General features: G+C 36.5%; 6 protein-coding genes across 9 annotated transcripts in view; 3 read left to right on the forward strand and 3 right to left on the reverse strand.

Annotated features, from left to right (window-relative positions):
* Positions 1 to 2,234: 2,234 nt before the first annotated feature.
* LOC131672029 (histone-lysine N-methyltransferase PR-Set7-like) lies at positions 2,235 to 6,648 on the reverse strand. 2 transcript variants are annotated; one of them, XM_058948947.1, is made up of 4 exons: positions 6,007 to 6,648; positions 5,476 to 5,913; positions 5,208 to 5,398; positions 2,235 to 5,142 (listed from the first exon to the last, which is right to left on the reverse strand). In XM_058948947.1, exons 2-4 carry the CDS (start codon positions 5,848 to 5,850, stop codon positions 4,932 to 4,934), a joined length of 777 nt encoding a protein of 258 aa, XP_058804930.1. In that variant the 5' UTR covers positions 5,851 to 5,913; positions 6,007 to 6,648; the 3' UTR covers positions 2,235 to 4,931. The 2 variants fall into 2 exon arrangements, with proteins under 2 accessions (XP_058804930.1, XP_058804928.1); XM_058948945.1 differs by having other exon boundaries at positions 5,476 to 6,647.
* Positions 6,649 to 8,464: 1,816 nt separating this feature from the next.
* On the forward strand, positions 8,465 to 11,119 carry LOC131672034 (putative ATPase N2B). 3 transcript variants are annotated; one of them, XM_058948952.1, is made up of 7 exons: positions 8,465 to 8,788; positions 9,018 to 9,438; positions 9,583 to 9,768; positions 9,850 to 10,091; positions 10,171 to 10,480; positions 10,555 to 10,674; positions 10,744 to 11,119. In XM_058948952.1, the coding sequence occupies exons 2-7, from the start codon at positions 9,052 to 9,054 to the stop codon at positions 10,864 to 10,866; spliced, it is 1,368 nt and encodes a 455-aa protein (XP_058804935.1). In that variant the 5' UTR covers positions 8,465 to 8,788; positions 9,018 to 9,051; the 3' UTR covers positions 10,867 to 11,119. The 3 variants fall into 3 exon arrangements, with proteins under 3 accessions (XP_058804935.1, XP_058804936.1, XP_058804938.1); XM_058948953.1 differs by having other exon boundaries at positions 9,159 to 9,438; XM_058948955.1 differs by having other exon boundaries at positions 9,209 to 9,438.
* Positions 11,120 to 11,331: 212 nt separating this feature from the next.
* On the forward strand, positions 11,332 to 12,952 carry LOC131672048 (deoxyribose-phosphate aldolase). Its single transcript, XM_058948980.1, has 5 exons — positions 11,332 to 11,547; positions 11,636 to 11,823; positions 11,904 to 12,045; positions 12,130 to 12,506; positions 12,592 to 12,952. The coding sequence occupies exons 1-5, from the start codon at positions 11,511 to 11,513 to the stop codon at positions 12,757 to 12,759; spliced, it is 912 nt and encodes a 303-aa protein (XP_058804963.1). The 5' UTR covers positions 11,332 to 11,510; the 3' UTR covers positions 12,760 to 12,952.
* Positions 12,953 to 13,204: 252 nt separating this feature from the next.
* On the forward strand, positions 13,205 to 15,535 carry LOC131672032 (small ribosomal subunit protein eS4). Its single transcript, XM_058948950.1, has 6 exons — positions 13,205 to 13,295; positions 13,826 to 14,084; positions 14,438 to 14,535; positions 14,607 to 14,778; positions 14,865 to 14,994; positions 15,363 to 15,535. The coding sequence occupies exons 1-6, from the start codon at positions 13,293 to 13,295 to the stop codon at positions 15,487 to 15,489; spliced, it is 789 nt and encodes a 262-aa protein (XP_058804933.1). The 5' UTR covers positions 13,205 to 13,292; the 3' UTR covers positions 15,490 to 15,535.
* Positions 15,536 to 15,626: 91 nt separating this feature from the next.
* Positions 15,627 to 20,707, reverse strand: LOC131672035 (probable tubulin polyglutamylase TTLL2). Its single transcript, XM_058948956.1, has 9 exons — positions 20,593 to 20,707; positions 18,678 to 19,856; positions 17,349 to 17,578; positions 17,157 to 17,289; positions 16,810 to 17,086; positions 16,535 to 16,737; positions 16,199 to 16,465; positions 15,856 to 16,133; positions 15,627 to 15,787 (listed from the first exon to the last, which is right to left on the reverse strand). The coding sequence occupies exons 2-9, from the start codon at positions 18,771 to 18,773 to the stop codon at positions 15,667 to 15,669; spliced, it is 1,605 nt and encodes a 534-aa protein (XP_058804939.1). The 5' UTR covers positions 18,774 to 19,856; positions 20,593 to 20,707; the 3' UTR covers positions 15,627 to 15,666.
* A 1,693-nt stretch (positions 20,708 to 22,400) lies between these two features.
* Positions 22,401 to 25,385, reverse strand: part of LOC131672051 (PDZ and LIM domain protein Zasp-like) — a 31,183-nt gene continuing 28,198 nt past the window's right edge. Inside the window, exons 16-19 of the mRNA XM_058948983.1 lie at positions 24,936 to 25,122; positions 24,711 to 24,831; positions 24,248 to 24,363; positions 22,401 to 24,177 (exon numbers count right to left, since the gene is read on the reverse strand). Coding sequence (XP_058804966.1) covers positions 24,100 to 24,177; positions 24,248 to 24,363; positions 24,711 to 24,831; positions 24,936 to 25,122 — 502 coding nt within the window. The 3' untranslated portion in view covers positions 22,401 to 24,099. The remainder of the gene's footprint in view (positions 24,178 to 24,247; positions 24,364 to 24,710; positions 24,832 to 24,935; positions 25,123 to 25,385) is intronic.

Here is a 25,385-nt window from a genome sequence, read left to right on the forward strand (position 1 = left end):
TCTATTGTTTCCGCAGAATCGCTTTCATCATTACCTCCAGAATCGCTATGCGACTCAGCAGAATCGTCAGAATCTCCAGATTCTTCGGTGTCTAGTATTACAGAAACATCGTAATATTCATCACATTCTGTAACCTGTATTTCAGGTTAGCGACGTCTTTTTTTTACATTACCACTTTTCCTTTTAAACATTGTAATTTTCTTCAGCTATACCTTTCAAATTAATCAAAAACTAAAAAGTAAAATATTGGACAATTCTTTTCAGTCCGATAATATTAGTTATAATCCATCAATGTATTTACCTCTCCGCAATCTACTCCAAAAAAGGCCTAATAATATGAATGACTTACTGAGATTTTTCTTTACATTACAAGCATCATTTATGTATTTTAACAAAAGCCAGTTGGCATTTGTCAAGCTGATATAATGAAACCATCAGATATTTTGGAAAAAAGTGATTTCGAACAACGTGTATGAAAGTATGGAAAAAATTTCAGAATTTTTTTTATTGAAAAAAATTAACCGAACAGAAAAAATTTATTCTACAAAATATGCTTAAAATTAGTCAGAAAACTCATAGGATTTTTTCCAGAATTTTTACGTAAACTTTTTATTTTTCAAAATATGGTCAAAATAAAAAAATCCAAAATTTCAAAATCCAAAAAATCAGCTCTAAAAAAATTCACACATATTCTTTGAATAATTAAAAGTATTTTTTATAGTACTAACTTTTTTTGTAAAGTTGACACTTTTGGAGTAAAAAAATTATAAACTTTCATAGATCACTGCCATAAAAAACCGCCATTTTGTAAAAATTCTAGAAGAAAAAAAAATTTCCCCGGGCGGTTTCTGAAAGCTCAAACATCGGGACCGCGATTTCTGTTGATAGAATATTAATTTGAATGCCGCAACAGGAAAATGATCGAGAAAAAATAAAAAAAAAAACGGAAAAAATGGGTCTTTTTTTTTATTAAAACACAAAATAAATAGGGTTGCTGACAATTTAACATAAAACTGGTACCAGATTCTGAAAGAGCACTCACGAAAACCCCCTAGGTGGTATTTTGGGAAAAAGAAACCGTCTTTTTCTGTATGAATCGGGCGCTTGAAATTGTGTGCAAAAAAATGCGAATTTGCGCGTTAATGGGTAAAGTTCTTATGTATTGTCTCTTATATATTGTCAAAAACCACACGAAAAAGGTACAGTAAAATGCACGTACTTTTGTTAACTGTAATGTAGCGATTCCGTGACTCTTGTAAACGACTTTCTACAAAAGGAAACATTAAATGTCAGACATTGGCCACGAGACATTTACCATGGTAAAAAAAAAATCAAATGATATATTATTGTAAAAATATTAATATAGTAAATCTATATTTTTTATTATTGTTTTCGTCGTGCGGATGCGTCATGGAAACATTTGTTTGCACTACAATAGTTTGATTTCCTTTCTCGATATTGTTTTTCATCGCACTAAGTAAGCATTTACAATTAACGAACTCGAATCACGAGAAAAATATACATTCATCATTAAAGTTATAAATTTAAATAATGTCCCACAAGATTTCAACTATCTTGGTATTCTCATTGTGATTCGCGGTAGAAAAGAAGTGCAATCATATGTTATAGCGTAAAATAATTCAAATACAATTTAAGAATAAGATCAATTACACGTGAATAAATAAAAAATGAATAGACTAGTTTGAAAAAAATTTAAACTACTTTAAAGCCATCCAGGCTCCGGTTCTTTATATAGTAACATATATACAGGCAACACGTGGTAATGTAGTCCTGCAAAATTGTAGTTGGTGATGAATGTGAGTTAAGGAAGGAATTTTATTACGAAATCGTTCAGAAATATCTTAGTAATTAACGTATCCTAGTTTGCACCTCGAATTTCCCAGTGCGTTTTTCACAATAAATGTTTAACAAGTGCCAAAAATAACCTTTTTTCGACACGTTTTCTTATTTTACTCGAAAACCATGCAGCAAATGAGAAAAATGTATAGAAACAATGTTGCAGAGGGTGCAATTGACAATAAAATTCCATTTGCCTCGGTTGTAGTCGCAAAATAAAAAAAAAAGAAAACGCGAAAAAACAACTAATTTTTAAATCTGGAATTACAGTTGATAATATCAATGGACATAAATGATGATTTACTCTTTAAAAAATTAATCTTACAATTATAACCATAAAAAACCCCATTCGATAATCTTTTCAGTTACCGCGTTATTGTATTAGTTCATTAGAAAGTCATTAAAAAAGTCTAAATTTGAAGCTTTTTTTGCATTAACACTACCTTGGAAATAAGCCATTGACACTTACCGCGATTTTTTCACGTATACTTCAAAGTTTAAACTACCATATTCTGTGATTTAATCGATACTTTTTTAATACTAACCAACTCGTACGATTTTTTAAATGAAAACTCCGATTTTTACATAAATAACAAATAGAATATTTCCACGTATTTTTATTCCACACTCAACAGTTATTAAATTGCTGTTATCATTATGAATATGTTTTTATTTGCAAAAAAATGACATCGTTTATTGGTATAACGACCATGTATATATAGTACATTACGATACAAGTGCGGGAAAGTAGATTCTTGTCTCGTGGGCGTTTACACCCGAGCGAGACGAGGGTGGAAAGGTACACGAGACAAGAAACTCTTTCCCGAGCATGTGCCGTACCGTATTTTTTTATACGACGTGTGGAAAGTGTGATTTTCAACGCACATTTTCTACCGAGTGTGCGGGAACGACGCATTTTGCGCACGGAGTATCGAAAAATATTTTATTAATATCAAATTTAAAGTTACTTTCAATTATTACGTCGAGTCACTTAAACAAAGTGATTACTATTGCCATTAATTAAATAAGCACATAATTGAGCAGCAAGAAAACTACAATTTTTACATTACCTATCAATTTCCTCTATCATGATAAATAATTTTAATAATTTGATAAAAATAACGAACAATTCAGAACTACATTTATATCAATTTATAAAAAAGATTTATTTATACTTAATACTAATATACAATACTAATGATATATAACATGAGTTATGAATAGGTTATTTACATAAATGACATTTGTACAATAATTTACATTTGAATAAATTTTAATATACATTACAATTAAAAATTGCGTATGTAATGTATATTAAAATTATTCAAGTATCATATATGTAGATAACCTATTCATAACTTATGTTATATCATTAGTATTCTAATCAACGCTAAATTATTTAATTATTATCCATTATTTCTTTGTCATTCATGTTTTACGTAGGAAACATTCACTTATAATCGTGCCTAGTATTTTTCCGACGAATTTTATTTTACATGCAATCAACCTACCAAATATTTGAATAAGTATGTTGATTATACAAAATTAAATAATCACTAAAGATTCGACTGTTACACTGATGTTGTTTCAATTTCGTGACATCAAATAAATAATTCATCTAATTGATTAAATCACACGAATAATACTAAATTATTCTATTATCGGATGTTGAGAGTAATCGGTTGCTACAGATAAATTTAGTTAACTACAGCAACACGCCTCCACTTCAACTTTTTAGTCTGTGCTTGCCGCCAATAGCTATAGATATATAAATTATAGGTGATCTTTGCTCCAAAGTTTATAGCCGCGAATAAGGATTACAATACCGAGAAAACGGTATAACTTGGTGAAACAGTGTGATAAAAGTATTACGATTATTCCTAAGAAAATAATATTTTAAATTAATTTTCGAATGTACATGGAGGGGCCTTAAGGGCTTGTTATATAGAGATATTGGACGTTAGGCATCGACCATTAGACAAGCACCACGCTAAAGAAATATAATTAGATTATTTATTATTGTACTAATAACATAGTAAATGTATGTTTTAGAATTGCTTGCATCCTGCATAGTCACTGAACACTCAGATGTTAAATAAACAATCAATTTTTTCACCTCGTTATTAATCGTTTTATATTAGCTTGTTAAGCCTAGATTGATCTTGTAAATGATCTTTTCGAACCTAGCACAAATCTTTAATAAAGATTTATTACAAATAAATCTCACGGTAAACAATTAACTTATCAACATTTCGGAAACTGCTTGAACTTCGTAGTTATTTGTTAAAAGAAGATTATTAAAGTTACTTGAGCTACTAAATATAATAAAACTATAAAATAATCTTGAACGAGATTATTGTCAAGTATATTGACATGCACATTCTTATAATATATAAGTATAATCTATGGTGCATAATTTCTTAAGTGATGCTGAATACACTTGAATTTATCAACCTTTTGTTAGAGTTGTGTTTATTGATAAAAAAAAATAGCTGAATTATAGCAAGTTTAAGATCTTGCATTAAGTAGATAAAATAAAAGAATCTGTTGCAAATAAATATTACAATAAAAGTAAAAACTGGTGCTTATTTTAGAAAACAATTTTCCTAACTTTGCACATTAAAAAATTGTTTCTATTGAAAGTTTGATAAAATTAACAATAAATTTTAAAAAATAACAAAACGTATACACTTGTAATCAAAGAAACTGATTAAACTATTACTAAATTTGATTTTTTAGAAATTGATGTACATATAATTTTCTAATAATACTCGTTTGAATATTAATAATATTGAAGTTAATAGTGTTATAAGAAATTATTCTTATTGTTCATAATAATTGAACAAATAACTTGCATAACAGCTCACAGTTTTAGGTCATATCCAAACAGTTACATTATAATTTGAATTATAAATCATATCAATCTGATTCTATTAAATATATTGATATTATTTGGTAAGTACTGTTGTAGATGGATAAATTGTATCAAAAGCTTTGATATTCAAAAAAAATTAGAAATCACACATTGTTATTCAGCTATAATACACATGTAAAAATCTATCAGTTAAAATTTACTATAATGCTAGCCATGGATGATTACGAATAGATTCTCTACTCCTATCTCCATAATCATAAGTTACTTCTACTCCTACAGGTATATCATCTTTAGCTATCAGCACAAGATGTGGTACAGATTTAACCGTCACAATTCTAGTTGTCAAATTTCCATTACGAGAATGATTAACTAGCCTTCCAAATTTGCTGGATTCAGCTGTAGCATCGACACTTGAAAAAATAGGAATAATTATAAATGATTGATTAAAGAAAATTGTTTCTAGTAAGTAATTTACCAGTATTGTTGATTGCGATGTTGAAAGTAATACATGTAGCAACCTGCATTTTGATCTTTAGCATATTTGACTTCTCTTTTTTTTGCTGTTGTCAAATCAATAAGTTCCCCAGCATATTCTACAACGTACTCCCCTTTAACGAAATTTCGAGTGGTCACCACTCCGCGTCCTTTTCCGGGAAAATGCCTGACCTATACAAATAAGTAAGAGATGAAACAGTTAGGCTTCCGCTATCACATAATAAGTGTAGCAACTTGACGAGTCTCACCTGTAGCCCGTCCTCAGCGCCGCAGAGCACTTTGTTTTCAAGGTCCCGTTGTTGCTCTTCGAGAACAACTTTCTTACATTTTCGAATGCTGCGACGCACTGGAAAGTATTCGGTGAGCTTATGGTTCTCGCTGAGAAGCTTTTGCTGAATGATCTTTCTGCCTTTTGACTCGAGAACTTGAGCGAGTTTGTCGGTTGGCTGACGAACTGCTGCGGAGAGAGTCGCTCCCGCAGCCATAAAGTCATTGCGACGTTGTTTGCAGTCAGAATCTAGTTCCTCGACAGTAGGCAACTTGATACAATGTGGCGTCGAGCATCCACGAATTGGAGCATCGTGGGCTGCTTCTAGAGTCTCAACCAAATTTTTCACCAACATATTCACGCACTCACTCGACTTTTTATTTTCTATTCACACGATTTCACTCATCAATGGAATGCACTGTGCAACAGCAACAAAATTTAATTGGCGCGCAGTTTTTTATGTTGTGATGACCTCGTCAATTCCTAATTCATAGTTGCAACTGCTACTTACCGCTACGTTACAATGCCCAATGCACGTTTATTTAGTTTGTTATGCTGGTGACAGGATTTAATATTGAAGATTTCAGAAATAATGAGGTTGCTCTAGTTGCAGGGCGCACAGTTTTCTTGTCACCGTCTTGCGCACCACTTAATCTATATGTTGTCCTTGTCTCCGAGTCTTCTTGTTCGCCAAATCACGTGAAATAATTGAATGTAAGAATTATACACTGGGCTTCAAATATTTTTACAATTTCTCTTCACGATCATAGGATAATCGACACTCAAAACTCTAAACTCTACGGCTCCGTCCACTACACTCATCAGAATTTAGTCGCATTCTTAGTTCTCACTCCTCATTCTTTAACTTAAAGGTGAGGAGTGCTAGCCTAGAGCAACATCACATCATCATCACTAGACTTTCACGCGACGGAGTAACTATGATGATTATATACAAGGAAAATTTGCGGTAGTGGGAAGGACACGGGATGTTTAAATAAGGTTCAAGCCGTAAACGAATTAATCTTTTGCAAATTACACAATTTGTTTATCTTACATATAAATGTTCTAGTGTTATTTTTTGTATCAAATTTATTTACTAGTACACATGAAGTATGGCTCATATGGTGTAGTTCACTTTCCTCCTATGTATATTCTATCTTTAACAATGTCATCGAAATGACCCTGGCAGAAAAATGATTGATTAAAAAAAATAAAATATACCACTAGTTTCATTTTAATTTGTACCATCAGAAAAATGCTTTTTTGAAATTTGTACCCTCTCTAAAAATAGAGAAAAAAAAGATTTTCGTATGGTAGATTATCAATTCAAATTAACGTTTAATTTACTAGATGGCGATGGGTCTCTTAGCTGAGACCATGGAGACTATGTATATAGTCTCCATGGCTGAGACTCCGATATGCCAAAACGCATGCGTTGACTCAAATTAACGTTACTTTACTTTACTAGATGGCGGTGGGTCTCTGACTGAGCGCCGATAAGCCAATCAAATTAACGTATTACTGCGCATGCGCGGCGAGAAATCTATCTTCCAGCAGAAAAATATGCGATTTAGAAAACAATAAATTATGAATGCCTTCTTCTTAATTTGTACCATCTAAAAAATACATAAAACTAATTTGAACCCCTGTAGAATTTGAATAATACAATGTTTTTTGTGCAATTGTAATACTGATAAATTTTACAAGAAAATCTTTTATTTCTTAAGAAAAAAAAAATATATTTCTTGCTTTTCCTTAAATTTTACCAACTAAAAATAATTTTATTGTAATTTTTACACTCTAAAATTTAATTAGACATGTTAATATACAAAGTCCTAAGTTAACGTGTGTTCTTAAACTCCTCAAAAACAGCTGATTACTCGGATGATAAAGTAGAAAACTGTGATAGGAAAAATATTTATTCCTAAAACAAAATACACCACCAGCCTTGCCTTAATCAGTACCAGTCGAAAAATAGCTATTTTGGAATTTGAACCCCTCGAAAATATTGAGAAAAAAATTAATTCGTAGTCTAATTCGACGATTCTAATTTCGTGTCTTCCGCGCTGCGGAAAATCTCTTTTCTCGGCGGATTGTTATGTATTTTCTAATTAATAGTTGATATTGACGGTTATTTCAGAAAATAACCCATTCCTATTAATACAGCTTTTATAATTTGAGGTTGTGCCTTTACAATATCTATGTCAGATGCATATGTATATGACTGTAGTGAGAAATAATATTTATTCTTTAACGGATGGTTATAACAATATTTCGATTGGATAAAAAAATGCGCGAGATTATTGCTAACGATTGAACGGATTTATCTCTCTAAAAACTTTATTAAAACTTCACGCTGATACAGTTATCGATGATCTGTGAGTGATCGACTTTGATAATTTTGTTATCAATGAAAATTAGATTGCGCGGAGTTATAAATAACTTTTGCTATCTTTGTTAACCACGCGCAGTTTTTCTATAATTTTTTTCGGTCGATTTTCGTTAACTTCCTGCTGAGTTCCTTTAGCCATAAATAGGAGGGGTACAAAAAGATAATTTAGACAATTTTGAATAGTATAAATAGAAATGAAGCTATTTACTTAAATTTTATGAAAGAAAATTCACCATTTTTCTGCCAGGATCATAGATTTTATTAATTTTTTTTCACTTTACTGTGTTTCTATGAAAAACGCTGTATAATTCAAATTCTACAGGGGTACAAATTCATTTTTTGGATTTCGTAGATGGTACAAATTAAAAAGAAGACATTCATAATTTTAAAAAATAAGACAAAGCTAATGGTATATATTTTTTTTAAATCAATCATTTTTCTGCTAGGGTCGTTTCAATCCAATCAACGCCTTGCCTCACGTGCGTCTATAGCAGTAAAAAAGTACATATACAGAATATTGGTGGGAGGAAAGAGAAAAGGCGCACGCGTTGAAAGCACAAATTCGAGCAGTCGCGAGTCGCGACTAGCTCGTCGATCAGGAAAAATTCGGATTACTAAAGAGCTTCTGTATCAAAATTTTTCGCCCTCAATAAATTCACTACGAAAACAAATTTCATTCTAACATTATGATTATTCAAAGACAACTCAATGCGACACTTTCATACACCTAACGTAACGCTTTTTTTTAGACTATTAAAGTTATATACATCAACTCACGTGCTTGAAAATAAGTCACCTTGGCATTCAAAATTATTTTTTTCGTACGGAACTTCCTTGGACTAAATTTTTCAAGTTGCGACCAGGCGCGGCTCTCTTGGGAAAACATTTTCGACCATTAAACGTAAGAATGAATTTTATTAACTTGGAAAATCATGAAGTCTTTAATATAATTAATTTAATTTTTGTCAAACGTATGTTGCAAGTGATAATGTTTTGTTACACAATCTTGAACGTTTTAAATATGCATATATACACGTAAAAGTATTGCATTGATTTCATATGTTAATTAGATTATACCTGTTTTTATAATTAATTCCGTAATTTATTCATTCATTGCTGAATTTTATCAGAATATTGACGATTTCCCAGTAAAAATTTACAATAATGGCACGGGTTTTCGCTCAAACACCTGTGAGCATGAATTATGTAAATCTCTTGCTGCATCGTCCATTTGTTATTTTGCAAATGCAATGTAACAATTACTCCGATAGTGCCAGAAATGTTGATCCCAACAGTCCTATTGAAGTTTTAAAAAAAAAAGTTGCAAAAGGTGAACTAATGCATGATGAGCATCAATCGAAAATAGTTGAGGAACTGCAGCAAGTTTACCAAAATATTCAGGCCTACAAACCAGAAAGAGAAGGTTTTTTAACAAAATGGATGGGTGGTAAAAACAAGAAAGCCAAGAATACACCTCAAGGGCTCTACCTCTATGGTGCAGTAGGTGGAGGTAAAACAATGTTGATGGACCTTTTCTATAATTGTTGTCAGGTATCCAAGCTCTCAATTATAAGTGTATTGTGAGAAGGAAATATTTTTTAGATATCTTTAGTCATTCCTCATACAATACATTTTACTCCCATGATTTTTATCTAATAAAGATTCTATTTTCAATTTTCATTCAAATGTTAACAGGTAGAGAATAAGAAAAGAGTTCATTTTCATTCATTCATGTTGGATGTCCACAGTAGAATACACGAAGTAAAGAAGGGTGTGGTAAGAGATTATAGTACTACAAAGCTACAACCTTTTGATCCAATAGCACCAGTAGCTGCATCAATTACTAAAAATACGTGGTTGTTGTGTTTCGATGAATTTCAAGTGAGTATTTATAACTTTACCTCAGCTCTTATTGATCACAGAATATGATTGCTTTATTTTAACAAATATACAATTATACAGGTCACAGATGTTGCAGATGCCATGATACTCAAAAGATTATTTATTGAACTTTTTGATAGAGGAGTTGTGATGGTTGCAACAAGTAACAGAAGTCCTGATGATTTGTACAAAAATGGATTACAAAGAGGAAATTTTCTACCATTTATCCAAGTATTAAAAGATCATTGTAAGATAACATCCTTAGATTCTGGCATTGATTATAGAGCAAAAGGAGTGTTAGGAAAAGAAAAACATTATTTTATGTATGTATGAAAAAATTATGAGAAAATAAGATAATCAGATATCATCAGAAAAAATATAGAATTTTCATTTTTATTTTAGCAAGGGAGAAGAATCTGACAAGGCTATTGAAAAGATTTTCAAATACTTAAGTTCCATGGAAAATGACATTGTTCGTCCTAGAATTATTAATGTAAAAGGCAGAAATGTTACTTTCGAGAAAACATGTGGTCAAATCATGGATTCTACATTTACAGAATTATGTGATAGACCACTTGGAGCAAGCGATTATATTGAAATTTCACAAGCCTTTCATACTGTTATTATTCGTGATGTTCCTCAACTTAACTTAAAAACAAAGTCCCAAGCTAGAAGATTTATTACACTTATAGACACATTATATGATAATAGAGTGAGTTATTATTTCTTGATATTATTAGAATAAATTTAGTTGTTGAAAAACTAAAATATTTTAACCAATCCTAGGTGCGAGTTGTAGTTTCAGCTGTAGCTCCATATAATAAGCTATTTGTACCTGAAGGAGATGAAGAATTCACAGATGAAAAACGTATGCTAATGGATGATTTAAAAATATCTCATGGAACTGTAAGATTATATTGGATTCTTCAGAATGAACTGTTTCAAAGAAATAAAATCTAATGAGAATTTTTGCAGGATGACCATAAATCAAATATTTTCACTGGTGAAGAAGAACTGTTTGCATTTGACAGAACTGTATCCAGATTGGCAGAAATGCAAACAGCAGCATATTGGGATCAATGGGAATACCACAGATAATAGTAGAATATTTAGAATTTTAAAAATTGACTGGTTCAAAAACTACAATGTTATTAAGAGAATAATTATTTTATCTGTTGATACATTTTTAGTTACAAATGTAGTATTACTATTGTGATACTAAACGAAAACTCATGTATTTAGAAAAGTATGTTGAATACCGTGATGTGCTGCGGATGACTTACAGTAGTTTAGTTATTTATTTATTATTTATATCCAATGAAATATACATTGTAAATATGTACATGAAGATAGCAAGATTTATGAATATTAATAAAAATCCTTTTATTAAATCAATATAAATGTTATTTTTTACTTTAACAAAATTGATGATTTTTATAGTAAGTATTGATGCATTTCTTATATTTTTTTAAGTTAGTTTAAAATTTGCCGCTGTTGTATCGCAGTTTCCGCTTATCATATTATTCGTTTCCGAGATAGACTAGTGACCTGTAGGTATAACCGGCTGCATTTTTCTTACTCCTGCATTTTCCTATAATTATTCAGTTCTTTTCTTATAATTTTTGGTAAACATACCTAAATAATTTACTATCCTGCTAACGTGACTTTCTCTTTTATCATTCCTACTTCCTATGGTTTTAATCGACCTCCTATATCAGTTCAAATCTTAAATTTCCATAACAATGTCGGACGTGACTGCTTCTGTGTTAGTTCACATAGGTAAATAAAAACATAGGTTAAAAAATACTCTTTCTAATATACTTATTTAAAGATACATATTCAAAAGTAGAAACATTGGTTTTTTCAGAAAAAGCTTCTATTAGAGATATTAGTGAATCTGAAATAAATAAAAAAGTTGATGAAATCATAAATAAAGCAGAACTAGTGAATAGTGAAGATAAAGTTAAATTATTGCTTAATGCTATTACTTATTTAGATTTAACGAGTCTAAAAGGTGGTGAAACTTTTGAAGATATAAAAGAGCTATGTCAAAAGGTAAAACTTTATTTTATTAATAAGTTTGATTTGGTCAAAAATTTTAATATAGTTAATTCAAGGTTAATTTTTTTAATTAGGCTGCAAATGTAATTGATGTCAATTTGCAATGGAAAAATCCAATACATACTGCAGCAGTTTGTGTTTTTCCTGCTAGTGCTTGTGATGCAATCAAAGCTTTAAAAGATTTAAATGTAAGAGATAAAATAGAGGTAGCAAGTGGTATGTGTATATTTTCAATTGTTTTTAATAATAATTGAGTAATAAAATAAGCAATAAGTATAATTATTATATCTTAAAAAACAGTTGCAGGAGATTTTCCTGCTGCAGCTCTTCCACTGAAACAACGCATCGATGAAGTTAAACAAGTTGTTGAATATGGAGTGGATGAAATTGACATAGTTATAAGTAGGAAACTAGCATTGGAGCATAAATGGAAAGAACTTTATGATGAATTAACATTGATGAAAGAAGCATGTGGTAAAGCCAAAATGAAAACTATATTGGCCACAGGTGACTTACCTGGTTTGAAAGAAGTTTATATTGCTTCTATTGTTGCAATGTTAGCTGGTTCTGACTTCATAAAAACATCAACTGGAAAAGAAATTGTAAACGCAACTCTTCCAGTAGGAGTTGTCATGTGCAAAGCTATTAAAGATTATTATGTTACTCACCAAAGAAAAGTATAGTTTTTTTTATTTATATTATATATTATCTAAAGGAAATTATTGTTATTTAATTAAGATTTTTTTCATTTCTTAAATATAGGTCGGATTAAAACCAGCTGGTGGAATTAAAACTTCAGAAGATACTTTACAGTGGATGAAACTCATTGAAAAAGAGCTTGGTAACGAGTGGTTGTCTAAAGACTTATTTAGAATTGGAGCTTCAAGTGTACTTGATAATATTATCAAAACTGTACATGCTTTGAAGTAATAACAATAATATTTTTGTAAAATATTTTTTTTATTTTATACATTTATTGCTGCCTTGGTTTAATTTTATAAATTTTATTTTTATACAGATAACTGATTAATACTAATTAAAAGACTTATTTTGTATAACAAGAATTGTTATATTTTTATACTGTAGCAAGATGATTTTATGTTGTTAAAAATAAATTTGAGTACTTGGAGAAAAATTTTCTACTGATTATCCATGCAAGACTTTTTCATAAAAAATTTCCAAACCGTGATTGTTATAGAAAAAATATAATAAATTTTGTATCAATTATTTTTAAATTATTTACCTAAATAGTTAAAAATTATGATTTACCTTGCCAATAACAATACACCTTAAGCATTAAATTAATTTACCACATAATTCCAACACATTTTCGATTTAAATGTGTCAGCCATGTTGGTGAAAGTGGCGCGACTATGTTCTTTCTGACCTCAGACTCAGATCTGATATTCCGCGTGTGGCCGTGGCGTTCTCTACACAGAGCCTTTTCCGTTTAGAAATTCAAGATGGTAAGTCGAGTTGGCGTTTTTAATTTTAAATCCACTCGCATCATTGGATTATAAGCATGAACGGTTGTTCTGCTTAGTAAAATATGAAATAGCAATGTTGAAGTGCAATATCGCGTGTGTATTTGGTGCCATAATTCGCAGTTTAACAAAAAAATGGATTGAACAGTGGAGCCGACGTTCCAACTTTCCGCAAAATTTTTGTGCTAATTATTAAAGCTGTAATGTAATTATACTTTTATTGAGCTACATTCAATGGCTTAGCATTGAATTAAATTGTCTACTGGTTGTTTTATCAATGTTTACCGAGTAATTTTTCTATAAACAACGTGGTATTTTAACCTATATTGGTTACTCCGGTATGCGGGGTTATATGTACACTTAACTTACTTTTCAAATAATTGTTTAATCAATGCTTACTACTTTTCCGCGATTATCGAGTGTTTTTCACTGATGCTAAAAGTGTATTGAGTCTGAACCAAGTAAGTCCTATTTAACAATTAAAATGTCTACATATAAATATTTGTCCATAGGCCCGCGGACCAAAAAAGCACTTGAAGCGTCTTAATGCCCCTAAGGCATGGATGTTAGACAAGCTTGGGGGTGTCTATGCCCCACGGCCATCTACTGGTCCACACAAACTCAGGGAGTCTCTTCCCTTAGTTATCTTCCTGCGTAATAGGCTGAAGTATGCCTTGACCAATAGTGAAGTCACTAAAATTGTGATGCAACGTTTGATCAAGGTTGATGGTAAAGTGCGCACTGATGCAAATTACCCTGCTGGTTTCATGGGTAAGTTAAGATTCTTTACTCAAAGCAATTTAAAGAATTTATTTTGTGATTTTACAACAGTTATCTATATTAATTACATGACACCTTTTTTTACTATTATAAAATTTATATGTTTTCATGTTATATTTCATTGGTTTCTTAAATTTATGGCCTGTATTAAAGCTACAATATTTTTATGTATAATTTTGTAGTAAAACATGGCCTGAAATAAAAATCCTTTCTATGGTCACTGTTTGAGTTATTAAATATTTCTTCAGTATTACCCAGATAGGATACAATCTTATAACAAAGCAATCATTTTATTATTTAAATCAAGTCAGTTTAGTCTAACTAGTTTTATCTATACATTTTAGATGTCATCACAATTGACAAAACAAATGAGTTCTTCCGTCTGATTTATGATGTTAAGGGTAGGTTTGCTATCCATCGTATCACCTCAGTTGAGGCTAAGGTAAATAATAAATCCTATTGTTTTTAATACTTTTTTTAATGCAGTACTAAAGAAATATCATTTTATTTCAGTACAAACTGTGTAAAGTCAGACGTGTACAGACTGGACCTAAAGGCATTCCTTTCCTTGTCACTCACGATGGTAGAACTATACGTTATCCTGATCCAGTAATCAAGGTGAATGACACTATCCAGTTGGAAATTTCAACTGGAAAAATTCTTGACTCCATCCGATTTGATACTGGTAAATTTCAATATTTTACTTCCATTATTATTACTTTACCAAAATTATTTCGAGGCATATTATAATTTTATTCAATAATTTAATAGGAAATCTCTGCATGATCACTGGTGGAAGAAATTTGGGTCGTGTTGGTACTATTGTCAACCGTGAACGTCATCAAGGTTCGTTCGATATTTGTCACATCAAAGATGCACAAGGCCACGTCTTTGCCACAAGGTAAATTTCATTTTTCTATATAAAACCTTTGTAGTAGAATAATTTGATCGAAGTGCCTTAAATTAAATTGAAATTTGAAGAAATTTTATAATACATTGAAAATTGAAAAGCATATGAAATTTGTTTATGTGTATTTTATAATTTATCTGTTTACGTAAAAGTATTGGCTATATCGAAGCTGAAATTTTGACAATGCATGAATATTTCAGTCAAAAATTAGCCAAAATAAAAGTTATCCTTCATTTTGGTCACTGATTGACTAAATATCAGTCTATCCGTATTACCCAAGAAGGATACACCAATCCTATATAAAAATTATCCTTTTCTTCAGTCTTAGCTTCTATAACAATGTCTAATTTGCATTGCAGGCTGCACAATGTATTTGTTATTGGCAAGGGTCTGAAGCCATACGTCAGTTTGCCAAAAGGCAACGGTGTTAAGCTCACAATTGCCGAGGAACGCGACAAGAGATTAGCAGCCAAAGGAGTAAACTAATGTAAATTTTCACTAAAAAAAACGAATAAACCGAGTTTTACTTGGTAAAAATAAGTCGTTTTGATTTTCATTTCAATCTCTTTTAATCAATACAATCTCTATATTTAAAGCATTTATTTTAAATTGAACACGTTTTCAAATGGTCGAGTTAACTTTGCTTTTGTCTTAAATTAAAAATCACTTGTTAGGAAGCCAAATTTCCGTTTCAAGTTCGAGTGCTGCTCGCAGCATGTCGTTACATTTTTCATCTCCTTGTTTTCCATATTTTCGATGAATATCTTTGGCAGTTTTTAAATATCTAAAATAAATGAAAACAATGATGAAATAGAGAAAAAATGAGGTCAATGAACGTCGTGAATTTCGTACTTTTGAATACAAAGAACAGTAGCTTTTATTTCCTTTTCAATATATTTTGGAGCTTCGGTATATCCATTGGCCATTTCCACGGTTCCCGTAATTTGTTGCTCCATCAACGGACAAACCCTGATCCACGATCCCTCCTTTTTGCTTGGCTTTCGCCAATCTCGTCCATTGTCCCACATTAAATCTGATTGTTGCTCTCTGCTGCATTGAGTTTTTAGACCACGTCGATTATTTTTTTCCGAACTCTCGGAGCATATTTCCGAAGGCTGCTGATGCTGAAACTTAATTATTGATCTGGGGGTGTAACTGCGTCCAGCTAGCCTCTTATCGAAAGATCATTCGTTACCATAGCTTTCGCATCGGAACAGAAATTGACAATTTTGATGGGTTCGCGGCCGAACTTGCACCTTTTCTTGAGGCATTTGTTGTTGTAGAATCGAGTCGCTTCGTCGTCCTCCTCTTCCTCGACGTTAGCCGAGGCCCAAAGCGTGAACAGTGACAAGCCGGTGTTGCAGACTGGTAAGCCCAGCAGATCGAACAAATCGTGCAGCAGAGGCTTTTTCACTTCGGAATCGACCTCGCAGTCGTTACTCAGTGCAGGACTAACGTTCACCTTGAATGAATGATCGAGGTCAAGTTTTGGAATGGCTGCGAGCGAGCGATGAGCTAACGCGGCATTAACCTCAAGTAGCCAGGGCTTCAAATTGTCATCGATCAAGATGTCGAATCCGAAGAACTCGAAACAATTGGAGGACTTTGGAATGCCAGCCGCCTGGCTGAGGACCGTGAGCGTGACTATAGAAGCGATGCGCTGCCACAGCAGCCAGTCCAAGTAGCCCGACTGGTCGAGGTACCTCCTGAGCTGTCGGAAAGTCCACTTGCAGCCTTGACAGAGAAGAAGCGACGGTCAGGGCGGCGAAGCGAGAGCGGAGCGAGGAAAGTGGCAAACGCGATCACCAGCGCCGACGCGTTCCTTCTTCTCGTAGTAGCCGGGGCCGAGCTTGTTGAGGGAGAAGTTGGTGAGGTGTCGGAAGGGGTCGTCGATGCTCTCCAGGGAGAACTTCTCCGTGGCGAAGCGGGCGATGCCGTCCCGGTAGAGGTAGACGGCCAGCGGCCGGTACGAGGGCACGCACACGTACAGCCGCAGGTCGAACTTGTAGCCGCCGATGAGCAGCGGGTTCTCGATGTACCTCTGCACCACCGCCACGCTATCGTAGGTCAGGTCGCTGAGTTTCTGCGCGAACAGCAACAAACCGATCAGGCGCCGCTCGTCGCCGACCGCGCGGCTAACCCTCGCCACCCACTCTGAACAGGAAAATGCCCTTGCCCTGGCTCTGGCCCACTGGCTTGCAGATCCACGTTCGCTCGTCCTTCTCCAGGCGGCTGCAGTCCGCCGCGAGCCTGGTGTACTCCGACGGCAGGTTGTATCCCGGCGGGCTACTTGCAACAGCCACGCTCGTCAAGCGGCACGCGCGACCACCCACCCCTGACCTTACCTGAAGTCATACACGTTGCCGTGAACCTTCCTCATGCACTTCAAGTGCCGCATCAGGTTGTCCTTCCTGCAGATCGAGTTGGCCTTGGGTATCCGGTTGATGAACTGCCAGGGCAGCAGCGACTTGTAGCTGGACAGAGAGAAGCCGCCCGACTTCCACCACAGATTCCAGCGCTCCTTCAGGACACTGCTGTCGCCCGCGTACTCGCGCCACCCTCGTTCCGTGCAAACCTGCGCATCGGAAGGATGATCGGCAAAATCGAGAGACGCAGTCGTCCCCAGGAGTTTCGTGAGCGGCGAAACTCCCGAGAATTTGATTGGCGAGGGCGCACGAACAGCCTTTTGCGCTCGTCTGATTTATGGCCCCGTGATTACCGCTCACATTACCGCTCGCCGAGTCCTACAATTATAAGTCACCGGATATCGCGTCACGGCATTTTCTTCCTCTATGTATCTCCGTGCAATCCCGGCACTACGTATATTATTATATAGCAGTCCTCGTCTCTCGACCTCTCGGTTGCGCAAGTTTTGCGTGTGCGCGAAGCGGGCGCCTATCGAGTTTTCCTTCCTTCCTTTCGAGGACGAACTTCGACTAACTTTGATGAGAAGGACAGTTCGACGAACCCTTCATTATTCCGAGTATCTGTTTCCGATCGACTGAGCTTCCTTTTTTATGATTCTTTTCGGAAGCACCGAATACAGCCTTTTTCCAGCGTTATGCTCGGTTCAAACATTTTACAGCGAGTACCTTTTTTCTGCGAATGCACAATGGAAGCCATTTCTAGTTCACTTCTTATCACAAACTAACAAAGGTCCTGGCATCCCAGCAGTGTCGCTTTGGATTCCAAGCTGCGTTATTTGCCAAGTGTTAAAACTGTTTGATAAATCAGGGACTATGATCATTTGCGCAGGCATAAATATAGCTAGCTTCATAAAATTGCAGTTGAGTAGCAAACTTTCAAATTACAGGCTTCAAAACTTTTACAAATTGAGATAAATGAGGACTTTTTAAGCTTACAATTATTACTGATGTTTGCAACTAGTTTAAAAATATATTTATCACGTGAGACATTTCAATTAAACTCGAGAAAAGTGATTTGCAAATGACAAGACTTGCATGACGGATCGCTTGCTAAAAGTATAATCTTGGATTATGAGTTGTGACATTGCTGGGCTTATAATTCCTATTTCCGATGCATACACCGAAAAGAATTAATGATGAAAAACTGCGAAATAATTAAGGAAAAAAATCGCGTGCAGTTTTTAAACTTAAAAAAGACGAATATATTCCACGAATTTTGAAAATAAAAATCAGAAAATAAGAAGTGACCTGTACTAGCAGATGGGGTCCACCGCCGTTGTCGTTAAGCCGAAAGACGAATGGCCCATCGAGGGTGTTGAGTGGTGGCATGTCGGTGGCCGTCATCCTGACTGGTCCTTGAACGATATCTGCCTATCCCCAAGAGCGATAGTCCAACGACAGCGGCCTGCCAGCAGCAGCCGGATCGATCGACGTCCTTCTCGCTATGGTGCCTCGAGTGCCACTGCGCGCAATCAAATGCAGGCTACGTGCTAAAAGTCCTCGCACGCGAATCCCTCGTCCCCACTCCCCCCGAGAAGCCAATTGCAAGCGCATAAGCGCCGACCGAGTCGCGCCCATTGTTTATTATTTTTGGAGAGAGCGGACTAAGGCACGAATGACAAGGAGGCAGCCGCGCGCGCGCGGGGCGAAGCGCCCTCGAGAGGGTGTTTGGTGTTGTGCAGTGACGATTTGTGGCCGGCTGTCAGGCGAGCGATTCCGCGATGCCGCCGAGCTTGCACCACGCGTCGTCACGTGCAACCGCGCTCGTAGGTGGCAGCGATCCGATCGCCGCATCCGACGCCCGCGCGCTCGCGCGACCTCCTCCGCTCGAGTGCGACCGACTGCCGATTTAACGCGACCTTCTTGCTTTATTGCTTCGCGTGCGCGCGCGCGCGAATCCACATTGCGCGACGTGTGTATGCGAGGAGGAGCCGTGTTTATTTTACGAGCTTTTGCTTGTTCCGCAGTGGAACGATGCCGTTTCGCCGGTGCCTCAACGCCAACTGAGGCGACATCGTGTCCGACTGCATCACGCTCAACGCGACCGCGGCTCGTTTCTTCTTCTTAGTCGTTCTCGACGATCCAATGAATGGGCACCGCGAACTACAACGGTTCGCATGCGTGTTCATTCGCGCTTGGCGGCACGTGTGAACGCAAACGATAAATCCGCCGCGGCAGCCGCCACCACGGAGTTGTCGAAAAGTAACGGCAGCTCGTGAATTCGCAATTATACCGCGCTGCTACGCGCCTCGCGAAACAACGTAGTTTTGAAAAACTCCTGAAGCACAAGCGCCGATAGCAACTGCACAGCAAGTGAAATATTGGCGTGGCTCGGGGCTATAAAAAGTATCGGATGTCTATTTTTCTTTTGGCTGTTCTAACTCCTTCAATGACTGCGTAAACTGCACACGGCGTTCCAGACAGCACCTGACACATACATGCAGCCAGACAATTTGAATGTTCGAGATAAACTGTTGATTGTTGGTCGAGGGCTTTCCTCGATTATAGCGAACCTACGTATTCGGATATGCGAAACAGATGGATATTTATATGCACCTGACGGATGGAATGACTTGATAACATGAAATTCAAGGTCACGATGGAAAAGGCTTTATTTAGAATGCCATTGATTATTTTTACTGCAATCTTTCGCCCCATTTCATTTTTAAGCCGAAGTGGGATAAACAATAAGGCAGCCTATACAAGCATTCAAATAAGCAGATTCAATAATCAATCGTAATTTTATTTTTGCTTCATTCAATTTAACCACGTCTATTTAATTATTTACCTTATATCGTCTGTAATGATATGAAATGGGAAAGTTGCTCTTTATAAAATGAAGAATCAGCCAAGGAATTGTAACAAACCAGTCGATTAATAGATGGAATTAATATTCATAAGAAAAATACGAAGAAAAATGCGAACGCCAAGATACTGTCAACAACCGCGTTTTACACAGCTTATCGATAGTAGTAAGCAAACAAAACACGCTGAGCGACAAAGCTCCAAAAGAGCAATCAATTCTTGTCTCTCATCCCTAGTAAATTAGAACCTCAGCGAACTACGCGATAAATTGTGTATATATATATATATATATATATATATATATATATATATATATATATATATATATATATATATATATATATATATATATATGTACGTGTCCATCGTGACGAGACGACCAACTCTTGCGATGATGAGCTCCTCTTTGGTGCCACCGCTGCTCCTCTTTCTCTCCCTCTCTCTCTCTCTCTCTCTCTCGTGTGGTGCACGCGACTCACTACCCCGATACTCACTGGCGCACGCGAACTCGCAGGTGCGCGCTACCAGTTCCGTCGCTACCCCCACTACCACTACTACCACCAGGAAGCTTCGTTTATTTTTTTTTATTCGTGTTCCCACTTCGCCCCCCCCCCTCGTACGAGGGTGCGGAAGAGAGATGATGCCTTCGTATATAGCGTGTACAAGAGTTTGAAAAAGTTCGTTGCCGCACACGAAAATAGACAAATAAGCCGAAAGCAGGCGCGCGATACGCCGAACGAGATTGGCTGGATTGTGTGCCTGACTTGTTTCGACTATCGCCACTGATTCCCGTGGACTTTTATTGTGTTTACCATCGAGCGCGGGTATGACTGTTCGTGAAGCTTTCGTATCAATGACATCGCTATTGAGCCTCGCGAGTTCCCTTCGCGTTCACACTTCGCGTCTCGACGTGGAATCTTGGAATCTATACTCTCGTTCGTGTTGATCTGCTCGCGAGCAGGATAATCCGTAACGTAATAAGAAAGAGAAGAAAGCAAAAGCGTAAAAATAAATTTGGAGTACATCGAAATGTACTTATTAAAACGAAACGTCTTCGAGCTGGAATAGTTTGAAAGTCAGGCAATTACCTTCGAGGTTGTCGCAATACAGCCAGCGAGCCTGAGTTAACGACATAATTACACGCGCATTCAAAAGTAGAAAGTCTTCGATGTCGTTCTTTTTCTCGGTGATACTTGCCAAAATAGGCTCTTTCTCTCCACAATTTCGGTCAGATAAGCAATTGACCGAGTAGAAGCGTGCTCAAGTGCGCTTAATCGCCGCATCCAACTTTCATCAAGACATCGTAAAGTCACATACTCGCGGCAAAATTGCCGACGCGAGCGCGTGGCCGCAAGCGCGCTTATCGCTAATCCAGTGCCGTTGTACGCGAGGATGAGCGAATCGAGTCTGGACTCGCTCGAGTGGATATCGCGCGGAGGTCCTCTCGGGCGAAGCGCGCTCGTCCGGCAGTCGAGTCGGTCGGAAGCAACCGTCGTCGCGGGCGCCGGCACTGTCGCGGTCGGCGAGCGGATCGGCGAAATTGCCGCGCGGAGCCGCCGCACACCTCGCCGCGACGCGACGGCGATGAGCTTTCGTGATCCGGTCGGTTCGCTTTCGCGTGCGCGCCCATCTTACCCTTGGACCCGCGAGCAGTTGGCGTTTCTCCGCGCACTCGCGCAGGTGTGCAGCTCGCGCGGTAATGACAAATCGATTGGCCCGCCGCCTCGTTGCGCCTTGACGCGCTGCCGCGGTCGCTCTTCGGAAGAGGCGTCGTTGTGCGTTAGGCCTCGCTGAGCTTCTGTATCCCGCACTCCCGGTTGCTTTTTATGCCGCGGTCATTGAAGCTCTCGCTTCTCGAGTCGATCGTTTCACGTACTTTACATCGGTGATAGAGGCCTTATCGCTAACTCTTTTTTCTTTTGGATCATCTTTTTCCAAGGATTTTGAGACAAATCGCACATGATTTAAACAATGCTCAGAAATGTTAACATAAACAATTGATCATTTAATAAAACAATCGTAAAGTCAAACTAATTTCAATGACTTTAGTAGCAATTGCTTATAAGATAAAACCTATAAGAATGAAAATAAAATTCTAAAGACAGTCTATTTAAAGTAAAATCTTATTCGCATAATGACTATAATGATACAACAAAAATAGGTTTTTTTGTAATTAACTTTATTGTAAGCAACACATAACACGGATGCGTGGGCTTCATTTTAAGCATCACGCAATAATTACACAAAACAAAAAATTCCCCTAAAGATTCCAAACGAAATCCTTACATTTTAAATTATAAAAAAGTCAGGCTCCAATATATATGAAATTCGTTTTGATGAACATTACTTGCAAAAAAATTGGTGCTGATGGTCATGTTTTTCGTAGTTTATTTTCTTCATTGAGTTTTATTGTTATTGCTTAAAACGCGAAGCATACATTGATAGCAAAAAACCAGTTTTCGCAAGGTATTCTTTTTCGTCGATCGCGAAGAACGCGGTTATGAAAAATTCGCAATCTCGTTGTGAGTTACCATTTTTATTACTTAAAAGGTTTATTTTTTTTTTATTTTTAGCACATTCACTCGGTTCGTTCACTCCAACGTGTATAAATAAACGCGCAATTAAGCTGGTTAAAATTTTTTACAACTTTGTAGTCATCTTGTTACGTTATTAATTGATTCAAAGCAAAAACGTAAAGCAATTTTAGTCTGAAAGTAGCGACTTTTTTGCATAAATGTTATTTCTTCCTGATTAATTATAGCACGAGATAAAAGTTGACACGAAAGAAAAGAGAACAGGATGCGGTCAGTCAACCACATGTTCGCGAATAAATATGGCAACTAGTCGGTCGTTAATTCTCTCTCTACACGTAGATAATTAAGCACTTGAAAAATCGACTTCCGCGGAGTCGAGAAACTCTTGCGTCTTCGATAAAGAAGAAAAAGCAAAGGAGGATAAAAGGCGTCGAGAAGCTTTCGACAACAATGCAGAAGAAAAAGTTTGTTATGATTTGAGTAGAATTAATAAGCTTAAATTAATGCGATAGTCGGTAAAATGATTGGACTCGCGCTTACGATAAATTTAGATGCTTGCGTAGCTTGCTCTGTGCCCACGACTTCTTTTCAAAGCTCGCCCCCGCGTCTTGTTTCTTCAAATGTGCTCGTAACTCGTTGTAATAGCTCGCGTGCTCGAGCGAACGCACCCCCCAAAGCGAAAATTGGCGCTGCTTGTGAGAATTTTTCCAACGTAAATATCAGTACTCGAAGTGAAACGAGCGAAAAATCAATTGCAAGAACGTGGGCTCTCGCGTAATTGCACTTCAGCTGGCTCGCCGCCCTCGGATGGCCTTCCCGGAAATGGGCGCACACACGGAAAAGAAATCGGCAAGCGCTCAAGCCTACAACACAGTGTCTTACATTTACACATATACATTACTTTTTTGGTATTTCGTAGCTTTCATGTTCGGTGCACACGCCTCCTCACTGCAATCCCCCCCAGCCAAAAATTCTCAAAATAGCTATGACAATGCGCATGTTATCATTAATATTCTCAAAGCGCTTCTCTATCACTGGTTAGAGAAACGGAGAAATCGTACAATTGCTTGGATCCAAATTCATAGTCGTGAACAAGATTTCAATCGTGTCGATCGTTCAGTTAGATAATGCGACGATATCTGCACGACGATCGTCATCCAGGTTCTTCAATATTTCTTATCTATCATTACGTGTGTAAGCTTACAATATACGTATATATATATATAGAATTCTTTTTTTATTTTCGATGCGTGCAACTTTATTTTAGTGTAGATTATCGTTGCTCGTGGGTAGGAGTTCGATTGTTTGTCGATGGTTCGCTCATTGATTGCCTAGCGCGCATGATTTTTGCAGAATGGACGACCTCCCTTAGCGTAAAAGCTTTGCCCCTCAAGATTCTTTTTGCACATCTGTAAGGGCAAACATTTCACGTCAATGCTTCGTGCGCTGATGGTCGAACTTTCACCTGCAGATACTTACCGTACAATTGAAGCACTGGCTGTGGTAGTTGTTGTTGAGAGCTTCTACCCAACGATCTCCTGCTTCTACTGGGAAACCGCAGGCGAAGCATTTCGTCGTGAAGAGGTCATTCCAGTCTGTAAAAGAGTACAATCAGGTTGAATGCATTATTTTTATTTTAAACTTGGTAATTTAAGGAAATACGAGTTGTTTTTTTACGAAATGCAAAATCACATGGAAATGCGTGGTGATGATATGCAAGTAAAGTATAATGGGTAGCTAGATTGTTAAATTAATCAAATAAAATTATTTAAAGCTTTATTTGAAAATTAAGCAAATATTTGAAATTGAAAGGAAGGTTTTTCTAAGCTTTTCATAAGAAGTAAAATAGAATTAAAAAAAAACATTAATTGAATCAAGAGCATAGAGAGAGAGAGAGAGAGAGAGAGAGAGAAGAAAATTTAACAATTAGCTATGTATGAACCTCTTTCGCAATACGGTAGCCCTTCTTCAAGGAAGAAAGGACTGTTGCCAAAGTGCTTTCCGCAGTGCGCGCAGTTGAAACATTCAGGATGGAAGTGCTTTCCAATGGCATTCAAACAATCCTAAAAGAACATAAAGATTAGACTGCAATTGTCTGCGAATACGTTAGGTGTATATGATACATATAGGTTTGACAGGGCAACGATAAACGAACGACGATACGCACTCCTTTGATTTTGTTATTGCACTTGTCACAGGGTGGGGCAATGAAACGTTCGAAACAGTATTCGCAGTAGAGCTGTCCTTTCTCTTCGACGAAGCCGATGTCTTGCAGGCCGCGGCGACACTGCGAGTTCGTGCAGACGAAGTGCTCAGGGCACCAGATCTGGCCTAGTGCCGATATGAATGGACCCCTATATTTGGAAAGGTTCGCCATCAGTGTCAGGTGATATTTAGTCTAGCAATTCGCTAAGACGCTTACTGCAATGAATGATAAACGCCCGCTGACGATTACATAAGCCGTACAAACCTTGTGATCTCGACTTTACAGCTACAACAAACAGGCTTTAGACTAAGACCGTTCAGCTGGTTTTTAGTTTTTTCTCCGTTAACTGTTCAAACACACATGCCACATGTTTAGTCATTAGTATTGCAACGATAATGATAATTAAGAAAA

This window comes from Phymastichus coffea, unplaced genomic scaffold, assembly GCF_024137745.1.
Source record: "Phymastichus coffea isolate CEN01 unplaced genomic scaffold, Cenicafe_Pcof_1.1 PCOF00141, whole genome shotgun sequence".
In the NCBI taxonomy this organism is placed as follows: Eukaryota; Metazoa; Arthropoda; class Insecta; order Hymenoptera; family Eulophidae; genus Phymastichus; species Phymastichus coffea.